At 50.5% G+C, this 18,735-nt stretch overlaps 1 protein-coding gene across 6 annotated transcripts in view; it reads right to left on the bottom strand.

Moving 5' to 3' along the window:
* EPHA10 (EPH receptor A10) overlaps positions 1 to 17,389 on the bottom strand; it is a 40,748-nt gene extending 23,359 nt beyond the window's left edge. For 5 of the 6 annotated variants that reach the window (XR_006817382.1, XM_045997228.1, XM_045997236.1 and 2 more), the window contains exons 1-5: positions 17,221 to 17,389; positions 15,252 to 15,316; positions 13,838 to 14,516; positions 7,694 to 7,849; positions 6,792 to 7,142 (exon numbers count right to left, since the gene is read on the bottom strand). Coding sequence is in view for 5 of the 6 variants with exons in the window: in XM_045997228.1 (XP_045853184.1) it covers positions 6,792 to 7,142; positions 7,694 to 7,849; positions 13,838 to 14,516; positions 15,252 to 15,316; positions 17,221 to 17,326 (1,357 nt within the window). In the remaining variant the exon portion in view is untranslated. The remainder of the gene's footprint in view (positions 1 to 6,791; positions 7,143 to 7,693; positions 7,850 to 13,837; positions 14,517 to 15,251; positions 15,317 to 17,220) is intronic. The other variant, XM_045997258.1, reaches the window with a different exon arrangement.
* Between the last annotated feature and the right edge of the window lie 1,346 nt (positions 17,390 to 18,735).

The raw sequence follows: 18,735 nt of genomic DNA, 5'->3' as shown, positions 1-18,735 counted from the left end.
AAACCTTTCAGAATAAATGAACAGTAAAATTATTCTGAAGCTCCAGGAGGAGCAGCTTCCTCCGAGGGATTTAGTGTGACGGAGAAACAAGTGAGTGATTGTCTGGCGTCTGCAAGGAGAGGAGAGAAAACACAGCCTCCTGAAAATGGGAGCAGAAGGCCACGAAGGGACAGCAGGCAGAGAAGAAAAAAGATGGGGTGGGGGAACAAGCAGAGAGGGTGAGCGAGGCCCATGGGGAAACCACAGGTGCGTTAGCAAAACCGAAATATTTAAAAGAAAAGGTGCTGCAAACATAAGGAATTTTGACCGAATCACATGCAGGATGGGAACATCAGGTAGACAAGAAGAAGGCATTAGAAATGAAGAGTAAGTTTACTTGATTCATGGAGACCTTGAGAGTGTGCAGCATGGGAATGATAGACATTGCTTTCAAGGAGCCATGAAGCAATTAAAATGTTGACCCTACCTTTCACAACCTTAGTGGTGACTTTAAGAAGGAAAACGTGTACAAACCTCTTTCTCTAAGCAGTAAAATCAGTAACAAAAACAAAAAGCAAATCATCCAGAAATTGAAACATGTTCTCTAAAATAAATTCAGGCAAAACAGCACTACAAGAACAAAACCATGGGTCTAAATTTTCATGACCGTGAACCAGGTAGTGGTTTCTTAGATAGGAAACCAAAGGCACAGGCAATCCAAGATTTCACCAAAATGTAAAATTCGGAGCTTCAAAAGACACAACTCAAGGTGAGAGACACATGTCTGCCAGCGGCATGACTGGGGTTGGGAGGGTGGGCAAAATGGGGGAAGGCAAAAGGTACAAACTTCCAGTTATAAAATAATTAAGTCCTGGGACACAATGTATGGTGTGGTGACTCTAGCTAGCAATACAATGTTGTGGGGCACCTGGGTGGTTCCATCGGTGAGGCGTCTGCCTTCGACTCAGGTCATGAACCTGGTCTCCTGGGATAGAGTCCCGTGTTGGGCTTCCAGCTCAGCAGCAATCTTTTTTAAAGATTTTATTTATTTATTTGAGAAAGAGAGACTGACATAGGGAGAGAGAGCACAGCTGGGAGGAGAGGGAGAAGTCCTGATGCAGGACTCAGTCCCAGGACCCTGGGGTCATGACCTGAGCCGAAGGCAGACGCTTCACTGACTGAGCCACCCAGGTGCCCCTAAATAAAATCTTTTTCAAAAAATACCAAGTTGCTAAGAGAGTAGACCCTAAAAGTTCTCATCACAAGAAAAAAAATGTCTAACTATGTGTGTCGATGAACATTAACTAGACTTCCTGTGGGGATCATTGCACAACATATACATATAAAACAAAAAATCATGATGTCGTGCCCAAAATGAATATTATTTGTCAATTATATCTCAATTTCTTTAAGAAAGTGACTGGTAATCCACAGAGTAGGAGAAAAATTTTGTTAAGTCCTATATCTGGTCAGGGTTATTATGTGTTGAATTGTGTCCCCCAAAAAGAATGTTGAAGTCCCAGCACCTCTAGAATGTGATTTCCTCTGGAACTAGGGTCTTCCCAATGGTAATCAAGTTCCCATGAGGTCACTCAAGTGGGCCCTCATCCACTATGAATGATGTCCTTTGGGAAAGGGGAAATTTGGACACAGAGGCAGACCGTCACAGAGGGGAGACAAGATGAAGACACCCAGGGAGAAGAGGTCACGTGACTGGAACGTGTATCTACGTGCCAACGAGGAACAGGGGCTGCCAGCAAACCCAGGAGCCTGGAAGCAAGTAAGGATCCTCCCCCAGAGCAGTCAGAGCACTCAAGGCTCCACCACTGCCTTGACTGCAGACTTCCGCTTCCATGAGTGTGAGACAGCACATTGCTTTGGTTTTAAGCCATCTAATGTTTGGTACTTGGTGACAGCAGTCTTAGAAAACTAGAAAGGCCTTAGAAAACTTAGAAAAATGCAAAGACCTAATATCCAGAATACATAGATTTTTAAAAAAGAGAGAGAACTCATAACTCAAGGACAAAAAGAAAACCCAGCACATCAAAAGACGTTCAAGGTCATTAGTCAGGAGATGCAAACCCAAACCACAAGGAGATACCGTTTCACACCCATGAGGATGGCTGCAACCAACAAAGACAGAAACCGGTTTCAAGGGCCAGGTGGAGAGACTGGAACCCTTGTGCCCCTCCCCCGCAGGAATGTGGGGTGGGGACGCCGCTTTGGAAGATTGCGCCCCTTCCACGGAAAGTCCATGGGTTCCTCGAAAAGATGAAAAGCCACTGTATGTTTTAGTCGGCTCAGGCTGCCCTAACCAGACATAAGAGACTCCATGGCACAAACGACAAAAATGAATTTTTTTTCACAGTTCTAGAGGCTAGAACTCCCAGCTCGAGAGGTTTACAGATTTGTACCCTTAGTATTCAGGTAAGTATCTCTTCCTGACTTACAGACAGCTGTTTCCGGCTGTGCCCTGTCTTGGCCTTCCTTTTGCATAGACACAGGGAGAGCATGGGAGTTCTGGTTTCTCTCCCCTTTCTGGAAGGACACCAGTCCTCTGGGCTTAGGGCCCCACTGTTATGCTCTCATTAACCTTACTTCCTTAAAGGCCCTGTCTCCAAAGACAATCACACTGGGGTTAGGGCTTCAGCCTACGAATTTAGGGGAGACACAATTCAGTCTATAACTTCATAGGACCTAGCAATTCCACTCCTATGTTTACACTCAAGAAAACTGAAAACATGTTTTTGCAAAACCGTGTACATGACTATTCATAGCAGCATTATTCAAAATAGCCAACAAGTAGAAAAACTGCCCATAAAATGATAAACAGATAAACAAAACTGTGGTATGCAATGGAATATTACTCACCCACATAAGCGAATGAGGTGGTGATACACATTACAACATGGACAAACCTTGAAAACATTATGCTAAAGAACAAAAAAAGGCAGACACAAAAGTCCACATAGTATATAAGTCTATGTATATGAGATGCCCAGACCAGACAATTCTATAGAGAAAGAAAGTAGATTAACGGTTACTAGGTGCTAGAGGGGGTGAGAGGAACGGGAAGTAATGATTAGTAGGTTTCTCTTGGGGATGATGAGAATGTTCTGGAATTAAATAGTGTGGATATATGAAAAGGCACTGAATTGTACACTTTATTTTTTTAATTTTTTTTGAATTGTACATTTTAATATGTAGGTGAAATTTCAGGGTATGTGAATATATCCCTCCAAAATGATCATACTAAGGATGTGTTATATTAGGTATAAAAATATATGGATGCGGGGTGCCTGGGTGGCTCAGTGGATTAAGCCACTGCCTTCGGCTCAGGTCATGATCTCAGGGTCCTAGGATCAAGCCCCGCGCGTTGGGCTCTCTGCTCCGCGGGGAGCCTGCTTCCTCCTCTCTCTCTCTGCCTGCCTCTCTGCCTACTTGTGATCTCTCTCTCTGTCAAATAAATTAAATTAAATTAAAAAAATATATATTGTCTCTCTCCCTCTCCCTCTGTGCCCTGCCCCTACCCTGCTCATGCACATACTCTTTCTTTAAAAAAAAAAAAAAAAAAAAAAATATATATATATATATATATATATATATATGGATGTGACCAACGTTATACTCAGAGGAAAATTCATAGGCTTAAAATATGAAAACAAAACTAAGCACTGAACTCACCTAGAAAAAGACTTCAGGAAAACAAGAAGATGGTATCAATAAAGGTAAAACCAAAAAATAAGTGATAAAAATACAGAACACTGAAATTGATAAATTCAAGACCTGATTCTTTATCATAACCTATAAAATAAACTTCTAGCAAGGATAATTAACGAAAAGGAAATCTCAAGCCTATAACATGAAGAAAGAAGAAAAGTTAGCTACAGATACTGAGGAAAGTTTTTTTTTCTTTTTTTAAAAGATTTTATTTATTTATTTGATAGAGTGAGACACAGCGAGAGACGGAACACAAGCAGAGGGAGTGGGAGAGGGAGAAGCAGGCTTCCCACCAGAGCAGGGAGCCTGGTGTGGGGTTTGATCCCAAGACCCTGAGACCATGACCTAGCTGAAGGCAGACACTTAACGACTGAGCCAACCAGGTGCCCCTGAGGAAAGTTTTAAAATGTGCATTTCTAAGTTACTGAATAAGAAAAGGTCATCAATGGGGCACCTGGGTGGCTCAGTGGGTTAAAGCCTCTGCCTTCAGCTCAGGTCATGATCCCAGGGTCCTGGGTCCGTATGGGGCTCTCTGCTCCTCGGGGAGCCTGCTTCCTCCTCTCTCTCTGCCTGCCTCTCTGCCTGCTTGTGCTCTCTGTCTCTCAAATAAATAAATAAAATCTTCTTTAAAAAAAAAAAAAGGTCATCAAAATATTTGCTACAAAAACACAAATTAACAAAACTAATTCAGAAAGTATGGAAAGGGTTGAGAATATCATCCAGCTTACCCCCTCGCAGGGCCCCAAAAGTGGTTTTGCACACCTTCAGAGAATGATAATAATGGTATTTAAACTGTTGCAGAGCAGAGAAAAAGAAGAAATTTTTCCTGATGCCTTTTCCAAAGCCAGCAACACTTGACAAAGAATACGATTTTTTAAAAAAGCACTAATCTCTCTTGTAAATGTATGTGAAAAAAATAGTAAAATATAAGCAAATTAACTCAGCAAAATATTAAAAGAATAATACACTCATATCCAGTAGGGTATAATCTGGGAATGCAAAAAGAGCTCACATTGAAAAATCCATGAATAGAATTCATCATGCCAATAGGTCAAAGGAGAAAAAAACATGAGGTCATCTTGAAAGATGCTTAAGAAGCATTTTATAAAATTAACATCCATTCCTGATTTTTTTTTTAAGTTCAGTAAAAAGTGAAAGCATTATATGGCCAAGGAGCTAAAGCACAGGGTTTCTACTTCCCAGCTGGGTGACTTTGGACAATTCACTTGGACAATTCACTGAGGCTCTCAGGCCTCAGTTTCATTCTTTGAAAGATGATTATCATCCCATTTAAATGAATGAATGTAGAAAATCGTACTGCACAGGGCCAATGCCAAACACAGAGCAGCACTCAATCAGTGGAAGCTTAGTATTTTTATTAGTAAAATGGAAACAGCATCTCCTCAACAGAATTTTAAAATCCATCTATATCAAAACCAGGATTGCTAATATGAAACACCAGATAAAAATCTCATATCATGGGCACCTGCGTGGCTCAGTGGGTTAAGCCACTGCCTTTGGCTCAGGTCATGATCTCAGGGTCCTGGGATCGAGTCCCGCATCGGGCTCTCTGCTCAACAGAGAGCCTGCTTCCCTCTCATTCTCTCTGCCTGCCTCTCTACCTACTTGTGATCTCTGTCAAATAAATAAATAAAATCTTTTTTAAAAATCTCATATCACATATATTATATGAAAGGGATTTTATAGTAGATGGTTCTAGATATGGATATAGAGATAGGAAAAAAATGTGGAAGGATATACTCCAAGATATTAATAGTTGTATAGCTCTGGGTAACAGGATTATGGGTGCTTTTTTCTTTTCCTATATTGAATGTTTTTAATGTAAATGCAATAGCAAATGTTAAGTCACAGTAGAGATAGTAAAAAAAAAAAAAAGAACAAAACTATTACTCCAGAAAACCAGACAAATTGGAAATCTCTCCCAAAAGGCAGAGAAAATGGATTAAGAGCTAAAAATGATAAAGGGTGTGACAAGATTTGAGAATCAGAAAATAGATGTACAACCCAAGGCTTAGAAAGATTCTTAGAGAGATATTGGAGCTATCAGAAATTCTAGTCAAAGCAATAACAGAAAAAAAAGAAGTTCTTTTCCAAGAATAAAAAACTGTGCAGATCAAACGTTTTGCTAGGTACCGGCCAAACTCAATGAAAAGAGATCAATAGTGGTTAAATTTTATTTTCACTAGTAGGTGACAGAATTCTACAAATACACAGGCCCAAGCTACTTACACAAGGATAAAAGTCATCCTGGCCTCAGACCTTTCTGCAACACAGCTACCAGAGAAGACAGGGAAGTACAAACCAATCAGGTCTCAGACAGGAAAAGACCCATAAACCCTACCACTCACTTATCTTTCTTGCAAAGGATACTTGAAGGATTACTTAAAGGTGTACCCCAGCTGGGATTAAAGACAAATGAAAAGTCAGTTTCAGTAAAGGGGAAGGTGTAGCACGAAAGGAGTGTCGGTCTTTATTTCCTCATCTCTATCCCAGACTCAGAAATGTGACTGACGGCTACGGGTTGGCCAGTGACTTCTGGCGTCCTTAGAGTCTGACCCTGCTGTGCCTCCTTGCTCTCTGCCAAGACCGGGGAAGAGGGTGACCGATGCGGCAGGGATGGAGGCTGGGGGACACACGACAGAACCTTTTTCTAAGACAGGACAGGAGGAGGGACGATTCTGCCATTCCTGCTGAAATTTTTGGAAAAGGGCGGGCAAAAGATTGCAGGGCTGTCCGCCTGGTTGCCCTGAGGGAGGAGAGGCAAAGGCTGCGAGCGGGGCGTGGTGCCGGGCTCTCTGCCAGGTCGGGAGCCGGGGCGCCCGCGGGTTCTCGAATACCCTCCCCCGAGGCGCTCGCCACCGCTTGAATCACCGCGTCCTCAGTCCCTTCCCTTCCCACCCCCCGCCGGGGTCTCCGGGGAAGGGCCGGCAGTCGGCGGGGGTCCCCGCGGTCGGGGAGGTTGGCGGGCGGCCTCGCCTCCTGGACAGACGCGGGGCGCGCGTTCTAAGCCCGGAGGGCGAGGGCGAGGGCGGCCGGTGCGGGGCGGCTGCGGGGCGGGCGGGCGGCCTTACCCCCGGGCCCCGTGGACACGGTGACCTGCGCGTAGGTGGCTCCCGCGGCGGCAGCCGGGCCCGACACGCCGTTGAGCGCCGCCACGCGCACGGTGTAGCGCGCCCCGGGCCGCAGGTGGAGCAGCGTGGCGGCGCGCTCCCGCAGTCCGGCCTGGCGCGGCACGAAGGCCACCCGCGGCCCGCACGGCTCGCACGCGCCCCCCTGGCCCTCGCGGCCGCAGCGCAGGCACAGCAGCGAGTACGTGACGTCCGAGCGGCCGCCCGAGTCTGCCGGCGGCAGCCAGCGCAGCCTCAGCGCCAGCGGCGAGCGGCTCAGGCTGTACTGCAGGTCCCGCGGCGCCGACGGCGGCCCTGGGGGGACGGCAGGGGGTGCAGGGGGAGCTGTCAGCAGGGCGAGCGGGGCGTGGGGCGGGGCAGGGGTAGTGAAGTAGGGAGGAGCAGGAGGAGACGCGGGGGGGAGTGGGGAGGAGGGACGGGGTGGTGTGGGGCCAGTGAGGCGGGAGGGACAGGGAAGCGGGGCGTGGGGGCCAGCGCGTGGAGGAGGGTAGCGAGGAAGGGGATGAGGATGCACGACGGCACAGAGTGTGCGGGGGCGGGAGTCCCCCTCCAGGCTGGGGCGCAGGGTGAGGTGACGGCGGGGGGCGGGACCAGGGGCAGTCCACCCCAGGACCAGCCAAGAAGCCTGAACTCCGTCTCGGGACCCTTGTCCTGGTTCTTCCAATCCCAGGCCCGGGGCCCCATCCCCATCCCAGGCTCCCCTCCCTCCACCCCGCCGTCTGGGTCGCTGGTCCCCACGCTCCCCACGCTCTCCAGTGCCCAGCCCCCTGCCCTAGGCAACCCCTCCACCAGGCCTTTCCTGATCAGCCCCCCACCCCGCGAACGCTTTGGACGGGGGCACTCACGGGTGCAGGAGGCCGAGGGCGGGTCGGTGGGCGAGCGCGCGTAGCTGTCCTGGCACACGCAGAAGGTGGAGGCGTTTTCCAGGGCCCGACTGTGCTCTGGGCACGGGGAGCAGAGCAGCCGGCGCGATGACAACTTGTAAAACCCTGGGGGACAGGCTGCGGGGCAAAGCCACGTGAGGAGGGGTCTCCTCCACAGCTCCTCCCTCCCCCACTGCCTGCCCCATTAGGGTGAGTTTAGGTCCCGGAACTGTGCGGAGAAAGGGGGTCTCCGCTCTTCCAGCACTGCCCCAAGCGGTAGCAGCTCCGGACCCAACCGCCCAGCACTACCTGACCCGCAGTAAGCGCTTACTGTGTGCTGGATACCATTTTACTTTCAGTAGTTCACTGAACCCTCACAACAGCCTGTGAGGTATGTACTTTATCCTCATTTTTTAAATGAGGAAATTAAGGCTCAGAGATGTTCAGTAGCTTGGCCAATGTCCCACGGCTGGTAAATGGTGGGATTCCAACCCAAGCAGACATCATGCTACCCTAATGCCCACTGGGGGAAGAAAAAAAGCCAGATTCTTCCAGTCTTGAAGACTTGAAGACTTCCAGGCCAGAAGACAGGTGCCTCTGAGGGGTGTGTCACAGCTCCCCAGGGACAGACACCCACAGGCTTCTCATTCTGCGTGCGCACACGCACTCACACTGTTGTCGGAGCCCAACCTCCCACCACTACCATTTGGGTTCATCATCACAGATCCTCAACTGACACCCTTGGTTGCAGTTTGGAAGTGGAGCCAGACAGATGGAGGGGAGTAGAGGGAGGAGGGTGAAGTTTCCCCGGTTCTAGTCTTGACACCCTCCTCAGTGACTTTGCTTCTCTCACTTCTCTGCTTCTCTGGCCTCATCCAGGACACAGGCTGTTGAGAGCACAGGCTTTTGTATCTGGACAACCTGGGTTTGCAGCTGGGTTGTACCCCTTAGTTGCTGGTGGCCTTGGGCAGATCTCTTGACCTCTCTGAGCCTTGCGTAGAATACCCACCTCAAAATGGTTGGTGGGGGATTAGCTGAGATGAAGTGTAAGCTGCTTAGCCCAGCACAGACAACACGCACACAACCGCGGTAGTAATTACTATTCCTCCATCACAGGCCTGAAGTGGAAACTGCTTAACGCCCACTTGAAAACTTTGCTCACCAGCTGGGCCAGGCAGGCGGGAGGCAGTGGCTCTAGGCCCTCCTCTGGGAGTCCCAGTGGTTTTCACCTTGATCCCTGCCCCCACCCGCCTGGCCTTTTTTCTAGTTTAGCTGGTTCTGGAAGTCTGGCTGCTCTCCAGCCCCAAGAAGACATGGTATGGTAGAAGGGATGCCCAGGAGCCCTCCGGAAGAATATTCGGGCTGTGTGAGGAAGAGGGGAGTGGGCTGAGTGTCTCCATGATCTGGAACCTATTAGGCTGGGGAGGCTCCGTCTTGCTTGGGCAGCAGAGCTTTGGGCAGGGTCTCTGAAGCCCCAGGGGCTTTGGAACTATCTGCCTTCAGAACAGAGCATGGACTCACGAACATCGTGGTCTGGTGGGTGGCAGCAGCCCCCGCTGGGACTCAGGTGGCCTGGGTTCCTGTGCTGGCCCTGCCACTGCCTATGCCTCTCTGGCCTCAAGAAACCATCAGTCAGGTGGGGGTAATCACCACGGCCTGCCAGCCTCCGCTGTGAAGTCAGAGCGGGGATCTGTTTGCAGGGTCTCACCGCGGTCGGAAACAAGGACCAGAGGCTCCTTTTCTCCGTGTGTTGGTGGACACTTGGGGTCCTGGAGATGTGTGTCACAGCAGAGACAGCAGTGCTTATCTCTACTTTGACAGGCTCTGCGTAGAGGAGCTTTGCTTTGAGGGGCAGGCTCACAAAGCCTCCAGACTGCGGGCCCCTCCCTCTCTTCCTCAAGGTCAGAGTCAAGTGTCAGAGATCACCTAGTTCCTCTCCCCTGACCAGATAGATCCTCCAGCAGCTTTTCTAGCAGGAGCCACAATCTTTGCTTAGAAATGGGGAGCCCACCTTCTTCTGTGCCCCTGCTGAATGGCCCTGGCAGTGAGAAAGGGCTTCCTTATGTTGAGTCCAAATTGGCCCCTCTGTCTGGAATCTCCCCTCATGCCACACCATCACAGGGCATCTGTGTGCCCTGTGGAGACTTAGAGAGTGTGTCTGCTTGGGTCAACTCCCCAGTGCCAACCCCCCCACCCATGCCACACTAAACTCTTCTTTTCACACTTCTGACTTTTGTCCTATAAGGTTTTATACTCCTCTCCATTCATTCTTTCTTTTTTTCTTTTTTACAAATTTTTACATTATTTTTATCTTTTTTTAAAGATTTTTTTTAAAGATTTTATTTATTTAGTTGACAGAGAGAGACACAGCAAGAGAGGGAACACAAGCAGGGGGAAGTGGGAGGAGGAGAAGCAGACTTCCTGCTGAGCAGGGAACCCAACATGGCCTCTATTCCAAGACCCTGGGATCATGACCTGAGCCAAAGGCAGACACTTAATGACTGAGCCACCCAGGCACCCCAACCCCTTCTCTCCTGGCAAACTCTTATGTTTCTCCAGACCCCAGCTCAAAATAATAGTACCTCCCCTGTGAAGCACTCCCTGGCATTCTCCGCAGCTCCCTATTCCTCAAGGCAGAGTCGATGCCATTTTAAGTGACTTTTGTCTAGTCTCAGCTTAAGTCAGAAGTGGGACTGGGTTTCTGAGTGTGTGTGTGTGTGTGTGTGTGTGTGTGTGTGTGTGACTACATGATTGCCCTCAATGTATATCCAAACCCTCTCCTCCAGACCCTGATCCATTCATCAGATAATTTTTTTTTTTAGCACCTACTATGAGCCAGGTGCTCTGGAGCGAGGCCCTGGAGATAGACTGTGTAAAACAGACCAGGATTCCCTCAAGGTCTGGCCATCAAACTCACAAACTTCCATCTACACCCACCCCCCCCCCCCACCCCCACTCCTTCCAGGCCTACACGAAGGGGTGGGCCACCTCCCTTTGAAGGCCTCCAGCCCCGCCTCCTCCACTCTGGGTCCCGCCCCTTCTCCGCAACCCAGACTATATCCCATCAGTATTATGGCTCCTAATTCTTACATCACTCCTTCTCTACCAGTTCTTCCCAGCGACAGAACAAGGGAGTGCTGCAGTAAGAGTGGTCCATTTCGGGTGCAGACAGGGTATTATCTACAGAGTATTAAAAAACAATAAAACTGGGGCTCCTGCATGGCTCAGCCAGTTAAGCGTCTGCGCTCAGGTCAGGTCCTGGGATCAAGCCCTGCATCGGGCTCCCTGCTCAGAGGGAGTCTGCTTTTCCCTCTTCCCCATCCCCCCTCCCCCGTGAGTACATTCTCTCTCTCAAATAAATAAATAGAAATATATATATATATTTAAAAACAATAAAGCTGACTAAAACATGGCCTGATCTTTGTTAGCAGCTAGCATCAGCAATTCTAAACCATGTCAGTAATAAAATACATCCCCCTGGGGCAGGCTGCTCCCACCACACCCCACTTGGTACCCCACGGGCTCCTTCTTCAGCAGATAAACAAGGCTCATATCGACAGCCAAAATCTTCTCTCAATCCGGTTTCCTCTTTAAGATACCACCCCCTCTCCTTGCCTTTCAAACCCAGCCTTCCAGGAGTTGTGCACATTCCCTGACTCTCACTCCACATCTTCCTCCATCCCCCAACCTACTGAGCCCGGTCTGTCTGTCTGTCTGTCTGTCTGTCTCTCCATTACTCTCTCTCTCTCCATTGCTCTTGCCTGGGCCACCAAGCAGACACTGTCCAAATCTCGCCTTACCTGAGTGCTCACCCACACTATAAGCTGTTCCTTCCCGGACCCCTCCACGTGCCCGGGGCTGCCATGAGATCACACTTTCCTGGATCTCCAACCTCTGAGTTTCCCTCAACGTCCTTTTTCATGGGCTCCAATTCCTCTATGCCCCCTTACGTACTGCTGTTGTGTGAGACTCCATCACTGGCCTTCCTGCTTCCTACCTCACCTTGGTCAGCCCCAGCCACACCCATGGCCTCTAGGGGTACCTATATTTCTGTTGTTGAGTTCCATACTCACTTTCTAGCTACCTCCCCTTGAAGGCACTACAGACATCATAAATTCAGTGTCCATCAGTGTCCCATGTTCTCTACCCCAGTGAATAGTCCTCTGTCCACTCAGTCCTCTAGAAGCATACAGATCAAAAAGGACTCTTCTCTCCTCCCACATCACGTGGTCACCAGGGGCTGTGGATGCGTCTCATTTTCCCACCCATCCTCACGTCTCAGTGATCTCTGCCTCAGTTCAGACCTTGTGCTCTTTCTCCTGGACAACTGTACTGTCTTTTTCCTAGTCTTTAATCCTTCCTTCCCCCAATCATTTCTTTGTAATTACAACTCAAGCGATCTTTTGAAAATATAAATCTGAACATGTCAGATCCCTGCTTTAAATCCTCCGCATCAGTCTACAGCATAAAGTCTAAGCTCTTTATTCTAACGTTCAAGGCCCTTCATGATCTATTCCTGCCCCTCTCCAGCCCCATCACCCCTCATGCCCCCAAAAGCCCTCTGCTCCTAGCCCCAATCATGCTACATTCTCTCCTGCCTCCATGTTTCTACAGACAATCTCTTAACTGAGAATGCTTTTAACTGCCTGGAAGAAAGGCCTTCTCCACACTTAGAATTGGCTTCTCCCTTCTCTAGGCTTCCTCAACTCTGTTCCTATGTGTCACACTCTATGGTAACCACTCCTTCACCCAATACTTTTTCACTGAGCACCTACCATATCCTCTTACGGACCCCGAGGCTGGCAAGACTGATTCAGTCATTGCCTGAGGTCACTTCCTAGTCCAGTAGTGGAAACACACATAAGTAGATCACTGTACCATGAGGTGAGTGCAGAAATAGAGGTTGCCATCAACTACACTTCAATTAAAAACAAACAAACAAAAAAAACAAACAAACAAGAAGTAGAGGTTGGAATGGGTGCTGGAGAGCAGAAGTGGATCCTAACCTGAGTTGGAGAGCTCGGGAAGGTTCATGCCTCCAAGTCCCTTACTAATCCACAAGTTCTCCCTGAGGAAAGAGATGGTGACAACATCTAAATAAAATAAGCCCTCCTAAATGCATTTGGTAAGTTCTCAGGTCAAAATGAATGGACAATTGAACAAAGGACAGAGTACCTTTAGTCATTTCTTCCTATGTCTTCCCACCACTGTATTAATCCCTCTGTTAGATCACTTAATACCTTGTCCTGATTTTTCAATTTTTACACTTTCATCTGTAGAGCTGCTGAAGAGTTGAAACTATACCTGACTCATTTCTGTTGTCCTGCCATCCACAAAGGGATGTAGCTTAGAAGAAGCATCCCTTGCTCTTTTTACATTAAGGGCAAGCATCCATACTCCATCCTTACCCTCAGTCCTCAGAGCCAGAGATCAGCAAGAAAAGGAGAGGTCTGGTCCTGGTGCCCTACAGACCTGAGAACCCAACCAAACCTGCACATGACCAGGGTCTCCCTCAGGGGGCCCAGCGACTCATAGTTCAGAGAGTTGGGCAGGATCTTAGTGGTCATCTAGTGCAACCTCAAGAATCCCACTGCCAGCCTCCAATGTGCATATGATCAGGGAATGGGAGCTCACTCTATAATGTAACTAATCCATCAGTTAGTAGAGGTGGGTTGCTGTATCTTTCTTCCCTATGCCTAAGGGAGGCAGTATGGTGTAATAGAAGGAACTTGACGGACAAATCTGGATTCAAATCCTGGTTCCCCATTTACTAACTTTGCAAGTGAGGTGTTAATAATTCTCTGATCCTCTGTTTCCCCATCTGCGAAACAGGGACACTGGCGACTTAATTTATAGCTGGGAATAAATGAGACGTCCTTTGTGAGGTGCTGATCATATTGCCTGAAACACATGCCCCTAATGTCCCCCTATATAGAGTCAAATTTACTTCCTAGTAACGGTCCTGGCTGGACTCACTGGAAAGCTCCACAGAAGATCAGGACTCTGGGCTCCACAGCCCACAGCTTCTCCACTCTCCCTCCTGCCTCTTTCAGCCAGCGCACACTCTCTCCCCGTCGCCACCTGCGCTCTACACTCCCACGCCACACCCCCTCGTCCGCTGAATACCTTCACAGGTGTCACCACGTTCCTGGAATCCCGCACTGCAGCTGCAGCGGCCCACGGGCACCAGCCACTCACCATCAGCGCCACAGTGCATGCGCGGGGGGCTGCCGGGCTCCCCTTCTGAGTGCGCCACGCACGTTCCCGTCACCTCCACCAGCGTGGAGAAGGCGCTTTCGGCCGCGGTGGCTGGGAACGCCGCCAGGCCCCGCACCGTGGCGCGACACTGCTTGTAGTAGACGCGCACAGAGACCAGCGCCACGCATGCGCCCACGTCCTGAAAGGCCAGGTGGAAACCCCGCCGGCTGAGCGGACCGATCTCTCGCACCTCTGTGTTCAGCTTCATCTTGCGCTCGCCCAGGTCGCCCTGCGTGAAGCTCTCATCCGCTGCGATTGTATCGATCTTACGGGGCCGGCTGCCACCTGCGCGGAGACGCCCGCGACCCAGGTCAGCCTCTGTTTCCAGGTAGTAGACGTTGAAAGTCTCCTTGCAGGTGCCGGCGGCGCCTGGGATGCTGCTGCAGTCGCGCAGCGTGAACTGCAGCTCCACGAAGATGCGCTGCCCGCGGCCACGGCTGATCCAGTCAGTTTGCAACCAGTTGTCCTGGTTGGGCTCCAGCACGTTGCACACCTGATATGTGCGGATGGGACGGTCATGCTCGTCCACGCCGCTGATCTCCTCCCACTGGGGAGGAGAACAAAGATGCGGGAAGCTCAGAGCCAAGGCGCCCCCAGGAGGTCGAGTCCTGGCGGTGAGGAAAGCTGAAAACCCCCCTTCCCCATCATCCCTCATTCTCCCTCCCCCCACCTCTGGCCCCTGAAATATAAGATGCGGAGTTGGGAGAGACGTTGGAGACAACGAAGCACAATCTATAATTTTATATGTGGGAAAACTGAGGCTCCAGAGAGTGAGAGAGAGAGTAATTTGACTGGATATGAACGTGAGTTAGTCCCAAAGTTGGGAATGGTGCCTGAAGTCTCCTGGCTCTCCACCAGGTGCCCACTCAGTGACCAGGCTGCAGTCACAGAGCCACATCTCCCAACCCCCACGCCTAGTTTCCAAGCTTCTTTTAGGATTTTAAGTCTTGCTTGTTCTGTCAATCCATCAATTAACAACACTGCTTAGAGATTAAGTATGTGCAAGGCATTGTCCAGCATTGGATCATCTAGATGACACATTTATGTTGCTACACACAGCTAGTTTAACCCTTGCTATCTCCCCACCCCCCACCTTTTCTTTCCTTCTTGGACTGACTAAGAACAATGTTTCCTAATAGGCCACTCTGGCATGAAGCCAGTGCTGCTGAAGACCACATACTCTGAGGAGCATTTTGTGCTGCTGTAACCACAAGGAACCAAAGGATTTGAGTCCCAGACCACCAGAAGATTCCTGGCACAGGGAGAGAAAGGTTACACTTACCCCATTACTTGGCAGTGCAGTCCAGCCCAGCTCAGCCTGGGAGGCTTTGGAATCCAGGAGGATAACTATGGAGAAGGAAGAACAGAAAGGTCAGAAAACCAGAAGGTCAGGAAGGTGGGAGGGACTCTTTTGTGAGTTCACTGTAAATTTGCTGAGGGGACAGAGACATTTTTCCTATTCCATATCTTCCCATGAGGGGGTGAGATGTGAGTTAGCTCAAATCCAGAAAGATGTAGCCATGACTATTGGGGAAGGAACCTGTATTAGTTTCCTGTAGCTGCTGTAACAGATTGTCACAGACTCAGTGGCTTCGAATAACAGTAACTTATTCTTTTACAGTTCTGGAGGTCGGAGGTTGGAAATCAGCTTCGCTGGCCTAAAGTCGGGGTGTCAGCAGGACTGGCTCTATCTGTAGGTTCGGAGGGGAAAATCCATTTCCACTAAAATTTTTCAGCCCCCTAGATTCTTTGGCTTGTGGTCGCCTCCTCCATCTTCAAACTCCATCTCTCTAATCTCTTTTAATGATCAAATTGCCTTCTCCTTTGGCTCTGGCTCCTCCTGCATCCTCTTCTAAGGACCATTGTGATTTCATCGGGGCTATCCAAATAGTCCAGGATAACCTCTTCATCTCAGGATCCTTACCCATATCTGCAAAGTCTTTTGCTATTTGTAATAACATTCACAGATTCTGGGGATTAGGGTGTGGACATATTTGGAGAGTCATTATTCAGCCTGCCACGAAGTTCATGGAAGTACTCTAAGATTGTCTCTAAGATGGAGGTGGTGGTGTCAGTGAGCCCTTACAACTAGAGTGCCAAGAAGAGGGAGAAGGTGAATATATTAAAGGATTTCTGCATACATCCTGAATTCACTCATACTCAGGGGGCTCTTCTGAGGTCTGAAGTCACCAAAAATGGAAGAGGCTTGAACCTTCTTACTTTGACTCCCAGGGACTCTGGGGAAAATGAGTGGAGAGACTCTGCCAGCAGCAGGAGAAATAAAAATCTCTTCTCTCCTCTGCTATCAGTGTCAGTCCCAAAGAAGCACTGGTCTGGACGGCACAACAGCAGCTCAGAGGCAGGAACCCAGGCTATCCTGAAGTCTTGGAAGATTACAAAGCTGGAGCTTAAACAAGGGGGCGGGGCTCCAAGGAGAGGGTCTCTAAGAGGGCTGGCTTCAGAGGCATCAGAGACTAAGCAGGACCGCTGACAGCTCTCCCGTTTTGGGTATAACTGACAGCACATCGAAATTGCATAGTGGAAAGCCTCAGAGATCCGGCTCCCCAACCCCCTGATCAGCGCTTCAAATTCCAGCTCCTCAGGATTCTGCACCTAGATATGACGCCTCTGGATTCAGTTCAGTGTGCAGCTCCCCCAAATCCAGAATCAGAGGCAAGACGCGGGCTCTGGTACCGCAGGCAACCCCAAGCCCAGCAACGCGGACCGCGTCGGGTAGTCTATGCTCCAAATTCAGCACTGCGGACAGTTCCCTCGCCAGCAAGTCGGGTTGCCCTCGGCCCCAGCCACCCTTTCCCGATCAGAGCGCCCCACCTCCTGCCTCGCTATTCGGGCTCCATCCCGTCGTCCCCGTACTTCGGTCTCACCTCCACATCTCCCTGTTTCCTCTGCTCTCTTCATCTCCCCGCCCCCACACCTCCCACCTCCAATCGCTCAGCCTGTCCATCTCACCGGCCCCTGGCACCAGCCGCTTCAGGCTCCCACGGTTCCTGGGCTCTTTCTTCCCTGGCCTCCCAGGTCTCTAGCCCGATCTCCTCAATACCCCTCTCTATCCCATTGCTTAGCTAACGTTTTCTCTGTCTCTTTAGTTCTTTGCTTCCCGCTGCCCGCTTGCTTCAAATCCCAATACAGACTCCAGTCTCTCTATACGACTCCTTTCCTCAGAACCCCAGTTCTCCAGCCCCTTATCTTCTGGCATCTCAAGCTCCAAGAACAGCTACCAGTCTCCTCACCTTCCTCAGCGGTCCCGGGCCTTCCTGGTCCCAAAAGCAACGCCAGACAGAGCGGCATCAGGCAGACGAACAGGCGCAGCGGATATGGGCCGGCGCCGGTCTCCATGGTCCGCAGACCGAGCTGTCAGTGCGGCGGCGGCTCAAGCCGCGCCAGCCCCAGCACCGCTGAGCAGTGCCCCCAGACCCTAGCGCCTTCTGGGGGCGGGATCTCGCTGGTTACCATCATCCACGGGGACCAATCACCAGGCACCGCCGTGGGAGGTCCACCAATCCTCACCAGCAGAAGGTAGAGGGGTGGAGTTTCATAGGCCAGGGGCGGAACAGCTAAATGGAGGGGGGAAGGAAGGGGTCCGGCCAGTCTCCAAACGTGGGGGTGGGGCAGCGCTGAGCACTAGCGTGGCTCCTGGGGAGGAAGATGAGCCCGCGGCGATGGCCCAGAGCGCGAAACCTTAGCCTCTCATTCCCGAGAAGTAGACAATGTGGGCGTGGCTTAAGGACGGGTGAACCTCGGGGAGGCAGCGACACTTGCAGCCTCTGAGCTAGCCTGGAAGCTCCCTTGTTCCCAGGACTTGCAAGGGATTTTGAAGCCTTATGTCCTGACCCCAAGCTCTGGGGAGTTCCTCTGTCTCCCAGCTCTTGGCTTCTTCCTATGTCTGCGGCTCCTGGCGTCTCCTGGCGTCTCCGGGCTCGGTCCCGCCCCCTTCTCTCCCCTCCCTCCACACACACACACACACACACACACACACACACACACACACACACACGCCGGCTGCAGGAAGGGGCTAAGCCCGACCCTGGGAGCCACTCGAGAAAGGAGAGCAAAGTGGGAGACGGAGTCCCATCCTACCAGCAGCGCTTCCAAGGTTGGGAAAACATGTGGACGCCTGGATGGGGGTGGTGGTAGATTTTGCATGAACGATTGGTTCCTCGGGTTCTTGCTTTTGCTGCCAGCACACGGGCAGCACTCTGCACAACTACCCATTTCCCGGGTCTGCTCAGAGCCTGGAGTTCCCCCCTTTGACAATCCCTCTCCGCCCATCACAGGGTACTGGTGAAGAGCTCAACGGCCGAGATTCGGGGCGTCTGCAAGACAGGCGGACCAAGCCTCACAGAGTTCAACCAGCGCTGGACAAGCTGCAAGGAAACGTGGAACACGACCTCTATCTAGTGAAGGTCATTTATGTGCAAGCTGAGGGTTTAAGGCGTTGGTGGTGGGAAGGGCTGAAGCCCTCCAGGACGAGGGAGGCGGCTATTGAGCGCCACCATCTGGGCTGAACTTGAGCAGACAAAGCTCCACCCACCCTGTAGCTTTTCAGTGCTCTTTTCTTGGGGGACCCAGCCCCTCTGCTTTTGGAAGCTAAAGTACCTGGAGAACCCTTGAAAATCATTGGCAGGTCTCCATGACCTGCGTGGCTTGACTGTGCGTTTTGTATATATGTGTTCCCTGCCCTCCCAACCAAGACTCCCTGAGTGCCATGCTCTGTGCTGAAAATATCTGGGTGAATCTCTGTCTCT

This window comes from Meles meles, chromosome 1, assembly GCF_922984935.1.
Source record: "Meles meles chromosome 1, mMelMel3.1 paternal haplotype, whole genome shotgun sequence".
Lineage (NCBI taxonomy): Eukaryota > Metazoa > Chordata > Mammalia > Carnivora > Mustelidae > Meles > Meles meles.
The sequence above is the reverse complement of the archived record's forward strand: the minus strand, read 5'-3'. Positions and strand labels throughout refer to the sequence as shown.